Source organism: Lepisosteus platostomus, chromosome 11 (assembly GCF_059453375.1).
Source record: "Lepisosteus platostomus isolate fLepPlt1 chromosome 11, fLepPlt1.hap1, whole genome shotgun sequence".
Taxonomy (NCBI): Eukaryota; Metazoa; Chordata; class Actinopteri; order Semionotiformes; family Lepisosteidae; genus Lepisosteus; species Lepisosteus platostomus.
The window spans coordinates 38,306,178-38,325,967 of NC_142621.1; the positions used below are offsets into that span (position 1 = coordinate 38,306,178).

The 19,790-nt window shown below is 34.7% G+C and overlaps 1 protein-coding gene and 1 long non-coding RNA gene across 6 annotated transcripts in view; both read left to right on the forward strand.

Moving 5' to 3' along the window:
• LOC148652624 (uncharacterized) overlaps positions 1 to 19,790 on the forward strand; it is a 102,445-nt gene that overhangs the window by 15,887 nt on the left and 66,768 nt on the right. The gene's annotated exons all lie outside the window — the stretch shown is intronic.
• The window catches only part of LOC148652625 (putative uncharacterized protein MYH16), an 86,077-nt gene continuing 66,768 nt past the window's right edge, over positions 482 to 19,790 (forward strand). For 3 of the 5 annotated variants that reach the window (XM_088599567.1, XM_088599568.1, XM_088599572.1), the window contains exons 1-2: positions 482 to 671; positions 10,857 to 11,021. In XM_088599567.1, the coding sequence (XP_088455693.1) occupies positions 588 to 671; positions 10,857 to 11,021 (249 nt within the window). In that variant the 5' untranslated portion in view covers positions 482 to 587. The remainder of the gene's footprint in view (positions 672 to 10,856; positions 11,022 to 19,790) is intronic. The other 2 variants (XM_088599574.1, XM_088599573.1) reach the window with 2 other exon arrangements.

Below are 19,790 nucleotides of genomic sequence, written 5' to 3' on the forward strand. Positions count from 1 at the left end.
TTTGCTGTGATGTTTTCTTTGAGCCCTGTCAAGTTTAGTTTTATTTTTAAAGCTCTAATCTTGTTTTTCAAATCATTTTTGTGATATATGCATTAATAAAATCAATTAAAAAATCAATTTAAATTATAAATCAATGTAAAATCAATTTAAATCAAAACAGATGAATCAATCACATTATCCTGTTACAAAATTGGGTCTTTTACTTAGAACTAAAAATTGCCCATTAAAATCTCTCTTTGCCACTGGCAGATCTCACAGTGAAGACCCTGAGTGCTTTGTAAATACAATCTTAAGAATCTTCCCTAAATTGAGCCCCACAGGAAAAAACGTGCCTCAATCTTTCAGCGGGGAATTCCCTCAGTGTGGACGGGGTTAATGCAAGTGGCATTCAGAGGCTGGTGTGCTCTGCTGTTCAGCCATCAGTGGGAGGGGGGGGCATGAGGCTGGTTTGTATTTTTTAGTACTTGTTCCCTCCCCCTCTGCCTCTCAGCATTTCTGAAGGGTCAGGTAACAGGGCTGCTCCTGACAAACGCATGCTTCCTGTGCTAGCCTAATCATGGCAAGATGAGGGGCCGCACTCTCTGAGGATGGAGAAGAAAGTCTGCGTGATCCAGACAGATTTCCACCAATACCGTCCGACCATTACCATCCAAACCAAGCCACTGGCACACGTAAGGCACCTCTTCTTTCCACTTGGTGTTGACACTTCCGTAAGGGTGGGCATTTTTTCACTCTTATGGGTTATAGGGAGGAATTCCTTTCACATGCTGTCTTCACTTCTGAAGAATAATATGGCTTCTCAATTGTTTACTGTAAAAAGGGGGCTTTTGGGATGGTAGTTGGTGCTTCAGTGACAAAGGTGACATGCACAAATTTATCCTGAAAGCGCTGGAGAATGTATCTGCAAGTTAATGAATTTATATAGAGTAGTTTTTTTTTTTCAGTTAGTTATTCTCCAAAAGGCAGTACAAATGTAAGGGAAACTGTCTCTTTAGACAGTATTGTATTCACATTTAAATCTAAATATTTTAAAATTATTGGCCATGCTTATCCTGTCTTGAACTCCATGCAGTATATGTGCAATGGAAAATACTGTACATGAATGAACATAGTTGTACTATGATTTGCTAAAAGCCTTTATATTGTGATCTAGCAGGAAGAGTCTGTGGCATGATGGTTCTTCAGCGGTGATAGCAACTGAGGCTCCATTATTCTAAAGCAGTTCATGCTTCAGTATTGCCCCATATGTTCCATGAACCTACAGTAATACAGGTATATTTCACTGTGCACACCGAGGAGTTTCTAACTTCATGCAACCCCGTGCTGCTAATGTTTTTTTCCACTGGTGCTGCAATAAACATAATTCTCAGACTGCTGCACAGAAGTTTTATTTTAAATGAGATTGCAACAGCATTTTACCATGAAGATTAATGTCTGGGAAAATAATAGAATGGAAATAAAATACAAAATACGAATTTAAAATATAAAGTGTTGAATGAGCTAGGCTTAATTTACATAACCAATTGACAAAATGAATAAACTTTCTATATATAAATAAATATGGTCATATCAAAAATGATAATCTGACCAGTACTGGACTACATCACCATAAGGAATCCAGACAGGTGTAATAATATTTTATGCATTTTGTGCAAGGCTGTTATTCATGTCACGTGGGTTTCAACATGCTGTAGCTCTATTCAGAATTTCCTGCATACCAACTTAATATGGTGTATTGCAGTCTGTGACTGTGTTATGAATAAAGTGAATAGTTGCAATGAATGATTTCTGATTCTTAAACACTGCAGGTCACAAAAACTGAGATAAATGAAAGCTAAAGATTATTTCTAAAGAGTTCTGGAGATTTTAATTTGTTGTTCTGGGTTTAGAGCTTGTATTATCATTTGCATTTAAAACATTCTCAAAAGTGCAGTAAAGATAAACTTGGCTCCATAACAATACATTTAATGTCTGCTCATTGTAGATGTCAGGAATAGATACCATTACATTTAATGGCACTAGGCCATTAGAATCACATATCTTATGCCCTTTTTAGTTCCATATGTAAACACTTATATAAAGGATAAAGCAATAACGATTTCTGGAATTCCAGACTCATGCCTACAACTGTTCCTTTTTAATAGCTCATATCCAGGCTTGTGGCAAAGGCGTGCAAGGGATTTGTTATTTGAGCTGTTGCGTTTTATCATGTATTTAAACACAGTCAGTTGAATGAAATACATACACCTGAGGGCTGTGTGCAGCCCACTAAGACTAACACCTGGGCCGTAAATACTGTATATGACAATTCCTAATCTAGTTCAGTTTGGATGCTTTGAAAGTATTTTCTTTTTTACTATTCCAACCCCCTTGGTGTCTAAACACATCCTGTAGCAGATGGACTTTGAACCTATTTATGGGTAAAACAAAATCAAGACACTTTATGCAACATGGTGATATTGAATCACTCATCTCAGTTGCAGGTGAAAAACAAGGCATATAAAGCTTTAATGAAATCATGTTTAATAAAGGTCCCATCTACTGTCATATTCCACTGTCAATATCCACTAGCTGCATGGCAGAATTGGCTTTTCTGCTTGTGTTTCATCATTTTCATAATAAGAATAGAGAGACCTCTTTTTTCTTTAAGGAACTGGATCACCGTTTCATAAGAATCAAAGCCGTGAAGGAAAAACTCATTTTATATACACAGTTTTGTTTAAACAAGCAGATGCCAGAGATTGTGATGAGTGGAGGGTAGGCTGAAGTCATAGCCCACTGATTACAATGTTACAGAAGTTTACTCTCAGCCCTCAGAGCCTGGGAGTAGCCATAGACTATAGACTTGAGTTTATCACACAGGCCAATGAGGTGGAAGAATAGTTATCGAACAGGACTTGTACTGCAGGAATAGTAAGTATATTGACCTGACTCTCCTCTGGGGCAAGAGAATGGGGCATTAGGACGGTGGAGGGAGGACGGTAACCTCAGAAACACTGTGCAGTAGATACACATACTGTAAAAATGTCATACAGTAATAGAGTGATCAACATTGTAGAGCCAGTGTAATTTGGAAAGAATGGTGAGGGCATTAGAAATGCTGGTTAGAAAAGATTTGTCAGGGTGTTAGTAAGCATTTCAACTGAAACCATATGTTCCTCATCTATGCTGCTGTCACACATTAATGCTGCCTGCAGATCCTGTATAGAGTTTCCAATTTCAAGCCACTGCGAATTGCCTCTAGGAATTTGTGAACAAAAAATTGAAATTTGGGAGTGTCTTCCCCTTGGCTTTGAGCCATGTCAAAGCTATAGTCCTAAAACCACATGCTCCAGTCAACAGTATCAAGTGGCAAACTACTGTACTGCTGCTAAGAGTTTGCTTGCCTATACTGTGGTAGTTCTTTTAATTTCCTCTTTTTTACTGTATGTAACATTTACAATGTACAATTAGTAATTGTGCAGGTACAATAAGCTAAAAAAATGGCTAAAACGATAATAAGGCTAGCACAAAGTGGAGAAGAAATGCATGTGCTACCTAAACAAAAGTAAATAAGAAGTAGAACATTACTCAGTTGTATGGAGGCACCAAGCATCTCTACAGTGAATGAAACTAGCAAGTTACATTTCCAGTTTAAGAATTAAAAGTATTAGTGGAATATGGTGTGAAAAATATTGAAGGATATAGTTGAGAGCCAAGTCAATGTACAGTAGGTGCTGTTTGAACAGATGGAGTCATGTGTACATACTGAACATACTATTCCCTCACATAGGAGGCTCTTAAAATGCAGGAATAAAGGTGGGATACAAAGTTTTGTCCTGCAACACCTGGGGCGTGAACCAGGGTCTCCAGTGTAACGCAACAGGGAACAAGCCACATGAGCCACATAAAGGAGACCTCCTTCAGCCCAGGCTGCTGAGGTCCTTGCTACGCTCAGGGAGGGCGATGACGTCACCGTATCCGAACTAGGTCTGCCACATAAGACCATGGAGCTTGTAGTAAAGGTGTAGTCCAGTGAAGATAAATCTACTGTCTTTTTAACTGTATTGTGAAATCAAAGTAAATCATATGAATTCTAAAGGCATTTTCTACTTTAAGATTTTGAACCAACCAATTTCTTGTTTTGATTTACTCTACTCAATTAAACATTTAAAGTAGAAAATTTTTAACATATTTAGGTATTTAATATTTAAGGAGCTGTCAAGAGAATGCAAGATTTGATGAGTCATTTAAAATACAGGTCAGAATGCTGGGATTTCTTATGAAACTCAGTTTACATTGATTATCTGCTTTAGATGATACAGCATTTCAGAAACCTAAAAAAAATGTTTTAATTGAATTTGTAAATGTATTTTGTCTTATTGAATGACACATTCTTAGACCATGATAGCAAATTTTGCAGTTTCTTTACTCAAAATCAATTTATGTTCCAAAATAATAATCTAGAATAACATCGTTTAGGTCACTAAAAATTTGGTTTCATCCCCAGTTTATAGAGTAGACGTTTTGCATTTCTGGAGTTCTATTTGGAAGGTCAATGGGGTTCAGCTGAGGTTGATATACAATATAGAAACGTCATGCTTTTTGTGGTGAACTCAACTACAGTAGATTAAAATGATTTTTTACCTTTAAAAAGATTAATTTGTAAACTACTTTTTTTTCTGCTTCACATGAATAATCTGTTTCTTATTATTATTAACCTTGAGTGGAGTATTTGCTTGTTTAAGTACAGCCAATGTTATTTTAGTACATTTTAGTTTTCATTTTTAAATTGAATTTCCAGTTATTCTCTGTTTAAACCTCTCCACCCTAGTTTTCATTTACCATTTGTTAATCAATGTAAGTTCACTGTAATTCAAGAAAACACAAGTTTATTGTAATTCATGAATGATTCATGATTTCAGTACATACAGTATGAACATTTTAATTCAATAATTACATTTCTGTGGCTTCTAAGTGAACTACTGTATACATACTGTATAATAGTTACTGTATAGTATTTACACCTGGTAGTGTTCAGGGGACAAAAAATGGACACATAAAATTCCTATATAAAGCTTTAATACATATGTTTCTATAGGAAGAAGTAAACTACTGGGGCCTCTTGGCAAAGTGGGTTATATGGAGAATAAACGTAATACTTAAAGGCTCTTAATAGCAAATGCTTCTGGCTCTTGTAGAAAAGGATACTTGCCAAATAGAGTAGAGATACAGATTTGTTATGATACTGCATCTTTACGGAATGAAAAATAACACAAATTCTAAGTGTCATTAATCTCAGGATAGTGTGTAGATATTTTAAGGCAAAGACTATGAGCCAAACATCAGCGCTTACAGTGTGAGTAATGGCAGAAGACTCTGGAAAGTGTACTGTACAGTATGTTTTAGAGGAGGCAAAAGTCTTCATCCACTCTCCAGCTGTCAAGATCATATAGACATTATTGTAGCAGTAACAAAACAAAGATGTCAAAAGATGCCTGGTAGATGCTATGAGTAGATTGATGTACCTTGAATAGTACCATTTAATTAACATGGTACTGTACCTCAGAGCAGGTTTAAATTTTTTTCTGTAATTTTCACAATAATAAACTTTTTGTGAGAAAATAGGTTTAAATGATAAGATAGCGTGACTTCAAGAGACATCCCCGGGAGTGTCCATATGTGTATGTTGTTTTAGAGTTTTAAATCATTTTGAAGAAGTGTTTTTTAAAGTAGTAACTTAAAACAAGTGTCTGCCTTTCTATTTCTAATATTACCTTAAAGAACAAATGTAGCTAGCAGAGATCTGCTTATGTCCAACTCAGTTTCCCACTAATGACAGTCATTTTCCAGTGACAAGCATAGATACCTTGAATTTCATTGAGCAAGCTGTGACAAGTTTTTTTTTTCTAATAGCACTTTCTATTCAAAGAACATTTCACTGAGCTGTGGAAAATTGATTCACATCTGTTTTCTAAGAAAGTATAATAAAGCATTTTTGTATTATTGCTGCTGAGCCAGAAGTGCTTGTACAATCTTGTTGCAGAATGAGTACACATAACTAATAGAAGGCACAACTGGTGGCTATACAAATTATTACTGAGATATAATTAAACCTGAGATTCAGAAGAGTATAGAGTATTTCACACATTATTCAGTAGATTTTTCATCATATCCTTATGCCTGTCATTTATTCTTTGTAGTGATCAGAAATTTAAACTTCACTTGGAATTTCTCATTTGTCCACATCCTTCACTAAAATGTTAATATTACAGTTTAGTTTGTCTTTGCATTCTTATTTTAAACACCATTTTTTTCTGTATAATGTCAGCAGTGTTTGCTCTCTTAAATGTTGGGGTTTTGCAGTTCATGCTCCTGTAGAGTTTCTCAACCACTTTTCAGGTTCATGAATTTCTCATGCGAACGTTAAGCTCTTTGACTTTGAGGTATTTAACCTGACGGTTTTCCATCATTGATCAAGCGAATACTATACACAGCAAAGCTCACATGAATCATTTTGCAGCTGGGACATTGGTGTTGAAATGTGAGAGAAACCCGTCAATGAATGACATTTCAGTGACCTGTGAACATAAACCACTTTGTGTTGCACACTCACTTTATTGTTCTCAGGTTTGCAGATACAAAACTGAGCTAAAAGGAGATCTACTCAATATTAACATTGGCATTAGAGTTTATCAATGTGTCTGTTGTAAAAATATCTGTGTAGTATTATACATTTCTGTGTATACTATAATGTACTGTAATATCTGCGTATACAATTGAACATGGAGGTCTTTTGCAAAATCAGGGCAACGTATTTGTACATTTTGTGTTACTTTACAAATTACAAATTGCAAAACGGAATCTGTATCTGCAAACATTCCTTTAGGACATTTTCATGCCAAGCAGAAAAATGAAATTGAGGTCGGCAGTATTCAGAGAAAGAGCTGTCTATCTTTATATTGTTTCTACCATGTTTCACATATCACCCAGAACCCCTGACATGTCCTGTCAACACACTTTACCACTACATGAAAAAGGAAAAGCCTGAAAGAAAAAAACAAACAAACCTGTGGCCAGATATGCGTAAAATCCTTTTCCTCCAGGGGTAAAAGATTAATGAAAATTCTTGTACAATGAAAAAAAAATGTAAGTGTAGTTCAATGTTTATCACAGTTTTTGTTACTTCAAATAACAGCATTCACATTTCCAGGTAGGGATTACCAGTTGGTTACTTCAGAAATTAAACAAATACATTAATTAACTACAGCATGTTTCATTATACATTTGGGCAAGAGATGCTAGTTCTGGTTAGTTTAGTACATACACAGATAGCAAAAGAAAGGAGAGAGAAAGACAACTATACATTTATTTATATGAGAAATTGTAGTAATGTAATGGACTGGTGTCCTATCAAGAGAGTATTACAAATTTGTTCCCCACGATTTCAGGACTGTCTTCATGTTGCCATGACACTTCAAGATGTGAACATCTTTGTGATGATGGATAGATGAGTGGAAATTCAAATTGGTTTTCTTGGTTTAAAATTAAATTTCAGCCTTCTTACTAATTACTTTGGTAATTAGTAGCTTACTGATCCTAAGATCTCATCCAAATGTTTCTTGAAGGAAGCCAAGGTATTGGGTAGCTGTTTTCCTACTTTAATAGCACTTTGCTTAAACATGTGCCTCCTGTTCTCAGTTTTTAATAAACTTCTGCATGGTATATACGTCTGTGTATACAGATTTATAAAGATTTTTAAAGTGTTGATGTGGAGGGTGGCATGATGGCGCAGTGGTTAGCATTGCTTGCTCACAGTGCTGGTGTCCTGGGTTCGATTCCTGGCTAGGGATGGTACAGTATCTGTGTGGAGTTTGTATGTTCTTCTTGTGTTTGCGTGGATTTCCTCTTGGTGCTCTAGTTTACTTTCATAGTCCAAAAACATACTTGGAGGTTAATTGGCTTCTGGTAAAATTGGCCCTGGGTGTGAGAGTGGACAATATCTGTGTCTGTCTCCCTCACGATAGTCTGGCATCCTATTGAAGCTGTATCCTACCTTGTGCCTGTTGCTCGCTGGGATAGGTTCTGGCTCTCCCACGACCCTGAATTGTTAGAAGTGGTTTGAAAATGGATAGATTTGTTGATGTTGATGGGTGGCACAGTAGTTAGCATTCCTTCCTTGCAGCAATGGGGTTCAGGGTTCAATTCTGGACCTAGGATGCTATCTGTGTGAAGTTTGAACAGTATGTCCACCCTTGTTTGTGTAGGTTGCCTCCACGTGCTTCACTCCAAATACCTGTACGTTAATTGGCTCCTGGGAAAAGTGGCCCTGATGTGAGTTTGTTTGTATCTCTGTATGTCCTGTGATGGACTAGTGTCCCATTCAGGGTGTACCCAGCTTGCCCCCATTGCAAGCAACAGGCAGAAGGTGCCAGCTCCCCCACAACCTTGACATGGATGAGCCATTAGAAAATGGATAGCTAGACAGAAGCTGATGCTGATTAAGTTTTGCTCCTCTAGGAAGTGGTGTTCATGGGTCAATGCAAAGGCTGAACTTTGAAAGCATCTTAAGTTCAAGTTCAAGTTTATTGTCATTATACTCATATACAGGTATATGGTATAACGAAATGCTATTTAGCTAGCTCTCGGACATAAGTAGTACAAGAAAATAAAACAACAACAACAACAACAATACAATTGTATAACAAAAGAAAGACAGAGACAACAGGCAGTGTGCAAAACACAACAACAGACGTGCAAAAACAGCAACAGGCAATGTGCAAAAAACAACACAAAGGTAACAGGTTATGTGCTAGTCTTTTCTCAAAAATGAGTGATCATTTCCCTGTGGAAGAATAGGTACTTTTACCATAATTCTTTACTAAGATGTGTAAATGTGCAAAAACAACTGTAAACGTTCAAATGCCATATTTTTTTGCACTAGATGATTTAATTTAATAATTGTAATCTAAGATAAGTCACAATATAAAGTTAATTTTCCATATTTGAGTGCAACAATTATATTTGTTTACTGTTAAATATACATTATAAATATTTGTACAAGTCAAATTGTGACATTGTTTTTGTCTTCTAGATTTATAACTTGGTATGCCTAAAGCATTCCATGGTAGTGGAATAATAAATTAGACTGTTTTCCTGTACAGCCCTCTTCAATGCCATTACTTCCCAGTATAATTTATTCCTAGAACCCAAGCAAGTAAAAAGTAATTTATGGAGTGCTGTTAAAAATGTACAAAATCATGTACATCTAATAGGAGAAAACACATTAAATAAAGTATAAAATTAGATTTCTTACATTACCAATGTGAATAATAACTTCATACAGTAATGTTTTGACTTTAAGCAAAAATATATTTCGAAGGCAGCTAAATCATTTAGTTGGCTTATTATTGGCAGCTGTACACCTGTAAAAGTATAAAAAACAGAAATCTGTAAGTGGGATATTTACTCTTGAATAGATTTGCAAGAAATTCATTCATTCCCCCTAAACAAAAATTTCAGGTCCTGGCTCTGATTCAGATGTGTACAGCAGGAGATTTTTGTCATATGGAAAGAATTTCAGATATTTAAAATGATGTTGATTGCCAACAGATTTCCCTTTTCTTAAAAAAGCCATTTTAATTATACATGGTTAGAACCCTTTCAGAATTTTTTATAGGTCATGTTTTTTAAGGATTTAGAATCCTTATGATTTTTCCACACTAATAGTGACAGAAAAATATCCAAAGGATGCAGATTCCTTTCATATGAGCTTTGGCTTTTCTAAGTGGCCTTAGTTGTAACTCATCCTGTTCATTATTGAGTAGTTATTCTTCAGTACTTTCTCAATACATATATACATAGCACTAGCCTCTGGTACAAATATAACTCAAAGAGAAATGTCTGTGGTACTCAACTGGCTGTTTCCATTTGTGTTCTCTGTGGAAGTGTGGATAAGTAGAGACATTAGGATTATCTAATGTGGAGTCAAAAACATAATGTATCAGTGTATCAACTTTTCTTCTAAGAAACTCAGATACTGTATGTCCCTCTGACAGTGCACCTTGTTTCATATACAGTATCTGAAGGAAAGACCTTTTAAACCCAGTGTGCAGAATTTGACTGAATCTTCTCATTAATTCAATAACAGCATTGCCTTTTTGTGTATTTACAGTATTCATTTTACATGTTTTAGAATGTCTTATGAAGTGGAATTCTTTTTCAAGTCAAGCAGACTAATAATGGGAAGAGGGCTCTTTTGAATTAAAGCAACAGAGGAAAAATAAAATATTTCCTTTGTGGAAAAACTTGCATATCATTATGCATCTTACTAGAATAATTGTCATTATGTACAGTATGTATTCTAAACTCATATAAGAATATATTCATACATCAACTTAGTCATTGTTAGTCTGTGATTATATTTCTCCTCTAAGGTACCAGCAAAGACAACCATTGATCACAGAATGTAGCCATTATGAATTATACAAAAAAACAACAAAATAGAATAGTAAAAATAATAGAATAATATTTTGATGTCTTAATTCCACTGATTAAAACAAAGATTCTAAAAGCCCATGCATTACCGCAGGCTGACAAACAGTGGGAGCAAAACAATGGTACATTTGCAACACAGTTGAGTTATACTGTAGATGTGATTTTTGTTTTTTTATATTCAATTTAAACAAAATTAATAAATACGTTTTGCTGACGTGTCAGGCTTTTCAAATTTTTCTAAATTTTTGGATCCACTTCATTGGGAAGGTATATCCCTGCATGAAATTTTATATTGTTTTAAAGACCCCTGAGAGGCCCAGATTTGGGGGAGAGATCTGCAGAAGTGAAGCCTGAAGGAAATTCATTTCTCTGCTACCCAGGTCAAACCTCTGCCACAGTGTCAGCAAGCTGAGATGAGAGAGAAAGAGGAGCTGAAGAAAGCCATCGAGCAAACTGATCGTCTCATTTCGAAGGTCCAAGAGCTTGAGGAAAAGAATGCAGGACTGAGCAAAGAAAAAAATGAGGTTTTCATTAGATTGCGAGCAGTAAGTTCCAGATTTTATTTGTTTTTAATAGAGATTTGCAGGTTACTTCCAGGTTTTTTGTTTTTAATCATAGTTTTTTTAAAACTGAAGTATAGTCTCACAGAGATTAATAAGCACTTAATTAATAGCTCTTAATAAGTGCTATATCTTACTTTTCTGAAAAACATTCCTAGAATATTCCCACTTTGAAAACATTTGAAATGAAATAATCACCATACAGTATATTGTATCTGTAAGGCAGAACTCCAAATGTTAGCATTACCATTTTTTTCATGATGCATTAAGATAAAAACATTGATTTGGTTGATTTCAAGACAGACTTTGCAGATTGTTATTGGTAAACGTAATGATCTAAATATTAAAAAAGGGTATTTTGTGTCATTATTAACTTTATCTTCAATAAAAGTAAATAATAGTAGCAGCTGTAGCCATTGTAGTTGAAGTAGAGTCATACAACATCAGTAATATTGATCATAAAAGTCAGGTCAATTCTTCTGACTTCTGCTTTCAACATCCCTACTCAGAAACTTTAACACCCCCTGTTGTTACATTCTTAGAATTGTTTTATGTGAAGCATAACAGTCATGATGTTGAGCTTCAGTCTGTGTTGGTGAAATGTCAGGTCCAAATTCTTTAAAGTCTAAAATACTAATATTCAATCTTAAGAGCAATTTTCATGAATACCAGAACTACTTAATTATATTCTGAAATATAAACTAATTCAAATATTTTTCTTTTAAAAAATGTTTGAAAATATGGCCACAGGTTTTCTTTATAAGGCAAACCTGCACTGACATATTGTGGCTGGGACTGAAAAAGATGTTTGATTAAGAGAGGAGTGCTGGGGTTTTTCAGTGTCATTGGCATCTTCTGAGGCTGCCAGCTCCTGTAAGCAGAATTATATTTATAATTAACTCAAGAATATCGTGCTGAATTTAATACCAGTTTAAGAACCTTGGAGGGGAAACATTTTCTTTCAGAATGATTTCACTTTATTTACATTTTAATTGTCTGCAAAACCTTACTTACTTACAGTATATAATGTAAATAAACCTAGGATTGTTACAACCTTTGAAATAAATAAAATAAAAATAAGTAAAATTTTAGATAAAGTTATTGTGTGAATTGAGTATTAGCAGCATGTTTACACTAAGAACATGACCCAGGAAAGCAGTTTGCTTTAGGTGGCATGGGTTACCCTATATATACTTTTTTAAACTTTACTATCAAATGCTTCAGCACTGTATCCTTATTCAGTATATCAGAATCTTACTCAGTCCACTGTATCTTTTTGACATTTTCTTTAAAGAAATTGGGAAGCAAACAAAAATGGAAACAATTGAAAGGTGACTTTTTCTTGAGCTCTGACCCTGCTCACTCAAAGTTATAAGCCATTAATAGCAAAACATTACTTTTTATTGTAAATCACTCTGATTTATATGCTTTCACATAGTAAGAATAAAGGAGGGCAAACCATGGGTCACAAAAGTTAACCGCAATACAACATTTTTACTTTGGGATGTAAAAGTTGGCAATAAAAGAATTATTGGTCACCCTATTTAAAATTAGATTTAAAGTCAGCAGGTGTAAAATGCTCACCACCATCACTCTTCAAATCTACTTTTTAAGTCATAGTACTTTCAGAAAGGAATGTGACCTTCATGTTATAGTCTTAAAGCGGTTAGCCATCTGTTAAAAGAAATAATTCTCTATACTGTACCATGACAGTTCCAGATTGAACACTTTTTATGAAAATTGATAGATTGATGCTTCTGTATATAGCAATGTGTTTTATATGCTTTCGATTAAACTTTTTATACAGTACGGCTGAAAATGTACAGTATATACTGTATATACACTATAATCATTAGAATTGTGATTCAACATTTCAATGAAAGACCAATATTCTTATGTACAGTATTGCCTGATATAATTGATGTTGTCAGACTTGCCTACTGTTATTCTTTTATTCTTTTATTATGTTATTATTCTACAACTTATTCTTGCTCATACCACAGTTGTTTTATGTTTTAGAAGTACTGTAGGTATAACAGTCAGGGCTGGTATAAGTAAGACATATCTGTCTGTCTGTCCGTCCACTGCATTAGTAAAACTAAACAAAAGTGAAGTACCCAACCTTATGAGTTCATGTATTTATGCTTTACTATGTGTTGGATTGCTCCTTTGAGCCGAAGAAAAGGGCTGAAATAATATTGGGCCTTCCTCTAGAGACTACTCAGAAAGACCTTTTGTAAATAGTTTGTAAACATTCAAGTGTTAACTATTAATTTGTTATGTTATGGAAAGATAAACATTTCACATAGGGCTTTATTTGTATATGAGATGTGTCAGTAAGTCAAAGAGTAAGGGTAAAGAAATTCTGACCTAAATTCTGAAAACAATTATTAATGTTTACATTTTAAGAGTACGGGTTTAAGTTTAGCACACATAATTTAGTGATTTTATTCTGTCTTATACGAATAAATAGGACAAATGGAAAATTGATTTATTATTCTAAAACTGTGGTAGTGAATGAAGCATTATAAATTTGGAAACTGATTCACTATTATAAAAGAAACCAACTACAGAGAGTGATATTTTCCATTCTTTCATTTCTTTCCATAGTGCTGGAAAATAATTTATCCTTTTTCACTGTTCAGCAATGCATTCTTTACATAGTTTATACAGTATTCAACAAAACTCAGCTGCACTTTTTTAAAATTATTCCACCTACTAAACATTTAAACATATTCAAACAAGCCTTTTGGATCTGTTAATACGACCTGTGCTTTATGTTAATTAGAATGAATTTGTGGCAAGACTCCTGCTCATTTCTGTGCTGGCCTGCTTTCAAAATAATGGAAAAAAGTATCCCCTGATGTTTTTTGAGATGAGCCAAGGCAGTTGTCATGGAATGTTTTTGTCTTAATAGACTTCTTTTTTTACAAATGTTGACATCTTTGATTTTTGGCATCCAGTCCAGTTATTGTCAGCATATACAGTATGTAACACGTATGGTTCATTTTTTCTTCACAGTGGTTTGGTCAGATTTCAAATAATGGCAGTGATTCACAAAGGCTGTAAGATTATTAACTGCCAGTGTAGATATTCTTGAGTACTGTGAATAAGACTTTTCAAAAGCCTACAAATTACAGCAGTGTTGTTTTGTCAAAACGGTCTAATATATAAAGGACTCCCTGTGCACTATTTTATATTCTCATGGATCCCTTCTCAATAAAAGCTAACCTTTCATTTACCCTAACTTAACCTTTCTCCTGAGTCATGTCATTCCTATAAAAGCAACCCAAGAGCTTTCTTTATACTGTATGTTAGCCAGTTAATGAAACATCTGACCTAAATTAAGCCATGCTCATTCAATCAAGGTGAATGTTCCTTATATGAAAAGAAATAATGTTGTATGATAACATTTTGGAATTATGTGTGCAACATTCATTTGAATAGTAACGTAAGACGTGTTAAGAATAAGAGTGGTAAATCATTTGGATTATTTGTATTTGATTATATATTTTGTTTGCACTGTATAAAACCCACAGTAAATTAATGTAAACACATACTGTATGTAAGTGCAATGAAAACAGTTTGCACTTGTGCAGAAAACAGTACGTGACTGACATAAGTATTAAACGGTGCTTCATAGATCCAATGATCAGGGTTGTCTGTTTGAAGTATAAATGATCTTCCCATGTTCATGCAGGATTTCAACAGGTGCTCCAGTTTCTGCAGTATCTTTGATGGACTGGTGTGCAGTCCGGGATAAGAGAAGTCAAATGCTTCCTAACCCTATGCAACAGGAAAACTAGCTTAATGGTAACGAATGAAAGTTTTGTTTTGGAAACTAAAAGTTATTAAGAGTGATATATCTTCTACATATATTAAACACCAATTTAGCTTGAGAAGCAGTAGAAAATATTAGTTAATTAATTTAAGACTTGCATTTGGTTTTAATGAAATGTGAGAAAACAACATCATTAGTATATTGTACACTTAGTCCCAGTTAATTAACACTAATGTTATTAGCATAAACCTTGAGCAATAGTCTGCTTATTGTATATATACATGTACAGTACGTATACTGTACCTTGAAAGTGCTGTGTCAAAAGTGTTTGTTTTATTCTTTTACCAACAACATTTGGAAAACAATGAAAAATACATGCACAGTAACATTTTTTCACTTTTTTAGTTCCTTCAAAGTTTTGATTTGAGTTACAGATTTATGTGTAGATTATGCCGTCAGAAACCCAGATTTCCAAGAGTGGTATACTTGCCTTACAGTTTTAAAGAATCCGTTAGTTTGCCTATTTAGAAGATAATATTGTAGTTTCTACAGTAATAACGTTTAAGTGCAGCTTCCCCTGTTAAAGAAGCATAAAGAAGAGTTTAATGTTCTTTGATTAATTAACCAGTTATATATAGTACATAACCGTATATCTCAACCATATCAATCTTGGGTTCATAAATATCCAAATATGTTATTTCACATGCTTAACAGGGACTGCATTAATAAGTGAAGAACAGATGTCATGCACAACCATTTCATTTGAAAATAAATTAATATTAATATTCTGTCTGTTTTTTATCATGTAGACATAGACTGTAGACATCAATAAATAACAAAAAATGCATAGGCTTTCTAGAGGACAAATCCTCATTAAAAGTGTTTGACAGAAGTTGTGAAAGACAAATAAGACAAAAGCCTTTTAAATGGAATGTGAAGTAATGCCTTTGTGGTATTTCACACTTATCCTTAAGTGGTGAAACACTGGACATGTTGCTTGTATTTAAACAAAATATGAAGTTTGGCATAAATCTTCTCTGGGTACTGTTGAGTATGTTGAGAACAGTTTTACAAAAAGAATGAATGTAACATTTAAAAATGTATTTACAATATGGTAGACAAAATTTGTTTCTGGAATTATACTCTTCCATTCAGTTTTTGTCACACTGCAGTACATAACGTAATGCTGTCATTATCGAAGTGTTACACATGAATTCTGTGACAGGAAGTGTTCCCATAAACAGACAGTGTAGTGAGTGTTAAGGTTCAAATTCTAAACTCATACTTATAACCCCAAATGATTTCTTCTAGCTGTGGGATATGTTGCCATCAGATGATTTTCACTTCCCTTGAAATGGGTGATCACACTGAGCAGTTGACATCTTACTATCTATTGCTTTTGGGATTTCTATCTGGCTTCTAGCAATGTATCATTCTAATTTTGTGCTGCCTGTAAACTGAAGCTTCTAAAGGCCTGTACTATTTTTTATAGGTAGTTATTTCTCTGCAGGAAAGCACCACACAAGAACATTGCTGACAACAGACTAGATGTACAGTAGTTAATGGAAGAGGCATTGTACATTATTAGAAGCAAATCAATCCTTTGAAAAAGTTGTCTAATCATAATGCATTGTTCTATTACACAGCAGTTTCTCTCTGCTTAGAAATAGCCTTTGCAAATAGATTTATCCATCCATCAATTCTCGAGCTGCTTTATCCAGTAAGAGTCATGGGGGAGCCGGAGCCTATGCCAGTAAGCAACTGGCACAAAGCAGCAGTACTCCATGGACAGGATGCCTGTCTATTACAGGGAACATGCATACACAGACACACACACACTTTCACCCCCAATTTTCTGGGCCAATTTTCCCAGAAGCCAGTTAACCTACTAATACAGTATATTGTTGGACTGGGGTAGGAAATCGGAGCAACTGTCAGAAACCCATGCAAACATGGGGAAAAGATAAAAAGCTCGAACTGGTTTATTTATGAGTTTAATAGTAAGAATAGGCTTTAATCAGAGCATTTAACTATGCTATATTGTTTTTGTATTTTTTCAGCTCAAGTCCAATGAGCACACAACTATTATTTATTGTAGGCAATAAATACCTCTGTGAAGGTAATGTGCTGCAGCAAAGTGAGAGAAACAAAAATATACTTTATAGAAAATATTTCCCATTAACTACAGATTATTTTCATTTAAATCTTAAACAAAGTTTTGGAAGCATTTAGAGTTAGAGGGAAGACCCGGAATATGTGTAGTGAACTGATGCCTAATCCAGAAATTCTAAGTGTTTAAGTGTATTCTAAGTGTTTAAGTGTTATGTAGTCTAGAAGTCTGTGGATCAAAAATGTGGGATGTAGAAACTGATGACAAACATAAATTATTACTGTTATGCATTTACATCACTTGAATGAAATGTTCTTCACTATCATTGTTAAAAGCATTGACAGTAATATTTACAGTATCTTCCTATCAGCTACAACAACCCTCTTTGTTTAATTCATTGCTCAAGAATAAGCAATGACATCAAATAGTTCATTTTGAAATTTGTGAATATCTGGAGACTTCAGAACAATCTCCTAAAGTAAATAAATATGAATGTTCTTAAAGTGTAAAAAATAAGCTTTTACCTGCTTTGCTGAGTGAGTCCAAACCTTGCGCTTGTTACTTTATAAACTCTTGTAAGGTACAGTCATTTCAATTTATTATTGAAGAGGAATACCTCCTCTGACCAAGATATGGACAAACAGAATGCAAAACATATGAGTAACAAACAAAAGACAGAAATGTAAGCGTAAATGTAAAAAACAGTGAAATTTAGAGTTAGAAATTAAATCTAAGAAAACAATTATTATCTCAAAACTAACAAGCTGAGAGACATAGTAGCCTGCAATTCTAGACTCTTCATTGCCAAACTGAAAAGTAAAGGCATCAGCTTCTGTTGTCGTGCACCAAGAAATAAACATTCACAAATCCAACATTTTACAAGTTATTCTGTAGCCATACTGTAGTGTCATAATGCACAATGCAAGAATATCCCAGGAAACAGACAAAGGAAAGTGGAACAGAATAACACTGTCTACAGTACATACTGTACTGTACTGTACACACACTTAAGAATACCAGAATATCTTCATGTTCAGATCATCTGCTATGGAAAGAAATCCAGGGAGAGTATGTGATAAAAAAAAAAACAATGAGTCCAGTTTATAATCTCACATTACTTCTCCAGAGTTCTGAAATCAGTCCTTTTCCTATTCATGTGCTGTTAGACAGGCTAAATAGGCTGCCATACGTAATCTTCAACCTGGCCAAATTAAGCAGAAAACTCTGCTAACTAAGGTGAAATATACAGTATTCAGTTCTGCATGGTGACAACAGAATAATCCTGTGCACATTCTGTGAATCCTGTGAACCTACTGTGATGAAGATGAAGCTACATGGCCTGTTCATCCCTGTGCTGGAGCAGAAATAATTAAATGGGTTTGTTTGCAGCTAATAAGGGTAGTCATTTTGGAGGAAATATTTGTTAAAAGCTAATAGAATCATCTCCCTTCTGGCAGTCTGAAAAAATATTACAGTATATCAGTAGAATCTGTCCTTCAGATTGAACAAAATAGGATTTTAACAAAGATACCTTCTTTTTCAAATCTCTGATGCTACCTTGGTAATGCCAGTACACCACCTGAAGAATGTACAGTACACTTGCTTACTTTTAGCAAGGGAGAGAGGAGCATCAGCTGCTGAAGTTGAAATTAAGTGGTCCCCAGAGTGGCACAGAGAACATTAGCATAGAGATTAGTTTTCATTGAGTACCTGAGGCAGCCCACAAAGAAGCCCCACAGTGAGCAAAACTATGCGCCAGACAGCCAGCCAAGGTAATGCATGCCTCAGTGAGTCGTCACGGGAAAGGCCTGCCGTTGGAGCCCCATTTGAAGCAGCTTCCTGGCGTTCCTGGTCCTCTTGGCCTTGGTTTTGGGGGAGCAGTGCCCAGCTCCATGGCCAGTAAATGTTAAATCTTGTTTCTATACAGTCTGCATAGTGAGGCTGTAGTCACAAAGACTTAAACTGAAATTAAACTTGTTCATTTAAAGTGATGTTACAGCTTCTGTATTAAGCAACTCCCTAGGTTGGGAACTTTCAGAAATGTCATTATTTTTCCATTATTGAAACCTTGTTGGCTTATAATAATAAAAATAACCTCAATAGGTATATTGTAGGCATAACCTTTAGGATTTGCTTTGTATTATGATTGTTTTGGTGGTGTTGTAGCCTTCTAAGACCTCTCGAGTATTCTTTTAAAACAAGCTAACCCTGTTCATTTACTGTAGATGCAGCACAAAAAGCATGTAGTTGGTCTTGTGTGGAATGTGAAAATGTTGAGATTAAAACCTAAATGCTAATCTCTTAAAAGAAACCAAATTAAATTTTAGAAACAGCAGTTGAGATTGTCAATGTGATTTTCATACAGTTAAGATGAGCCTTAAGTTTCTACCAAATCTGTCTGTACTTGCAAGATGGGTACCTTTTCTTCAGTTTCAAGATTAGGAATCTTGAGGAAAATAAAATATGCTGCAGTACTTGTTGACTCAGCACTACATCAAGAGTTGCTGTCATTCTAAGTGCATGCTGAAAATGCTTAATTGCAAATGCAGGGTATTATTCCACTTGCATCTGTCTGATACTGTATGTGGGTGTTGTTTTCTTGTAAGCCAATAAAGAGGTCCTTCAGTGCCATTCAGTCTGGAATTTTTCGGGAATTCTGGAATCTGCTAATATTAAGGAGCTGAAGGGACTGTGGTTATTTGCTTTTCAAAGTTATTTTATAGCCAGTGTTTTTTAGAAATAATGCAGCCTTGGTAGCTTATTTTTTAATTTATATTTTAAGTGATAAAACCAACAACATTATGACCTACAGATGAGCTGGTTCTCAAGGTAATTGTAAATTGCTTTCTGAATGTGATTTTAA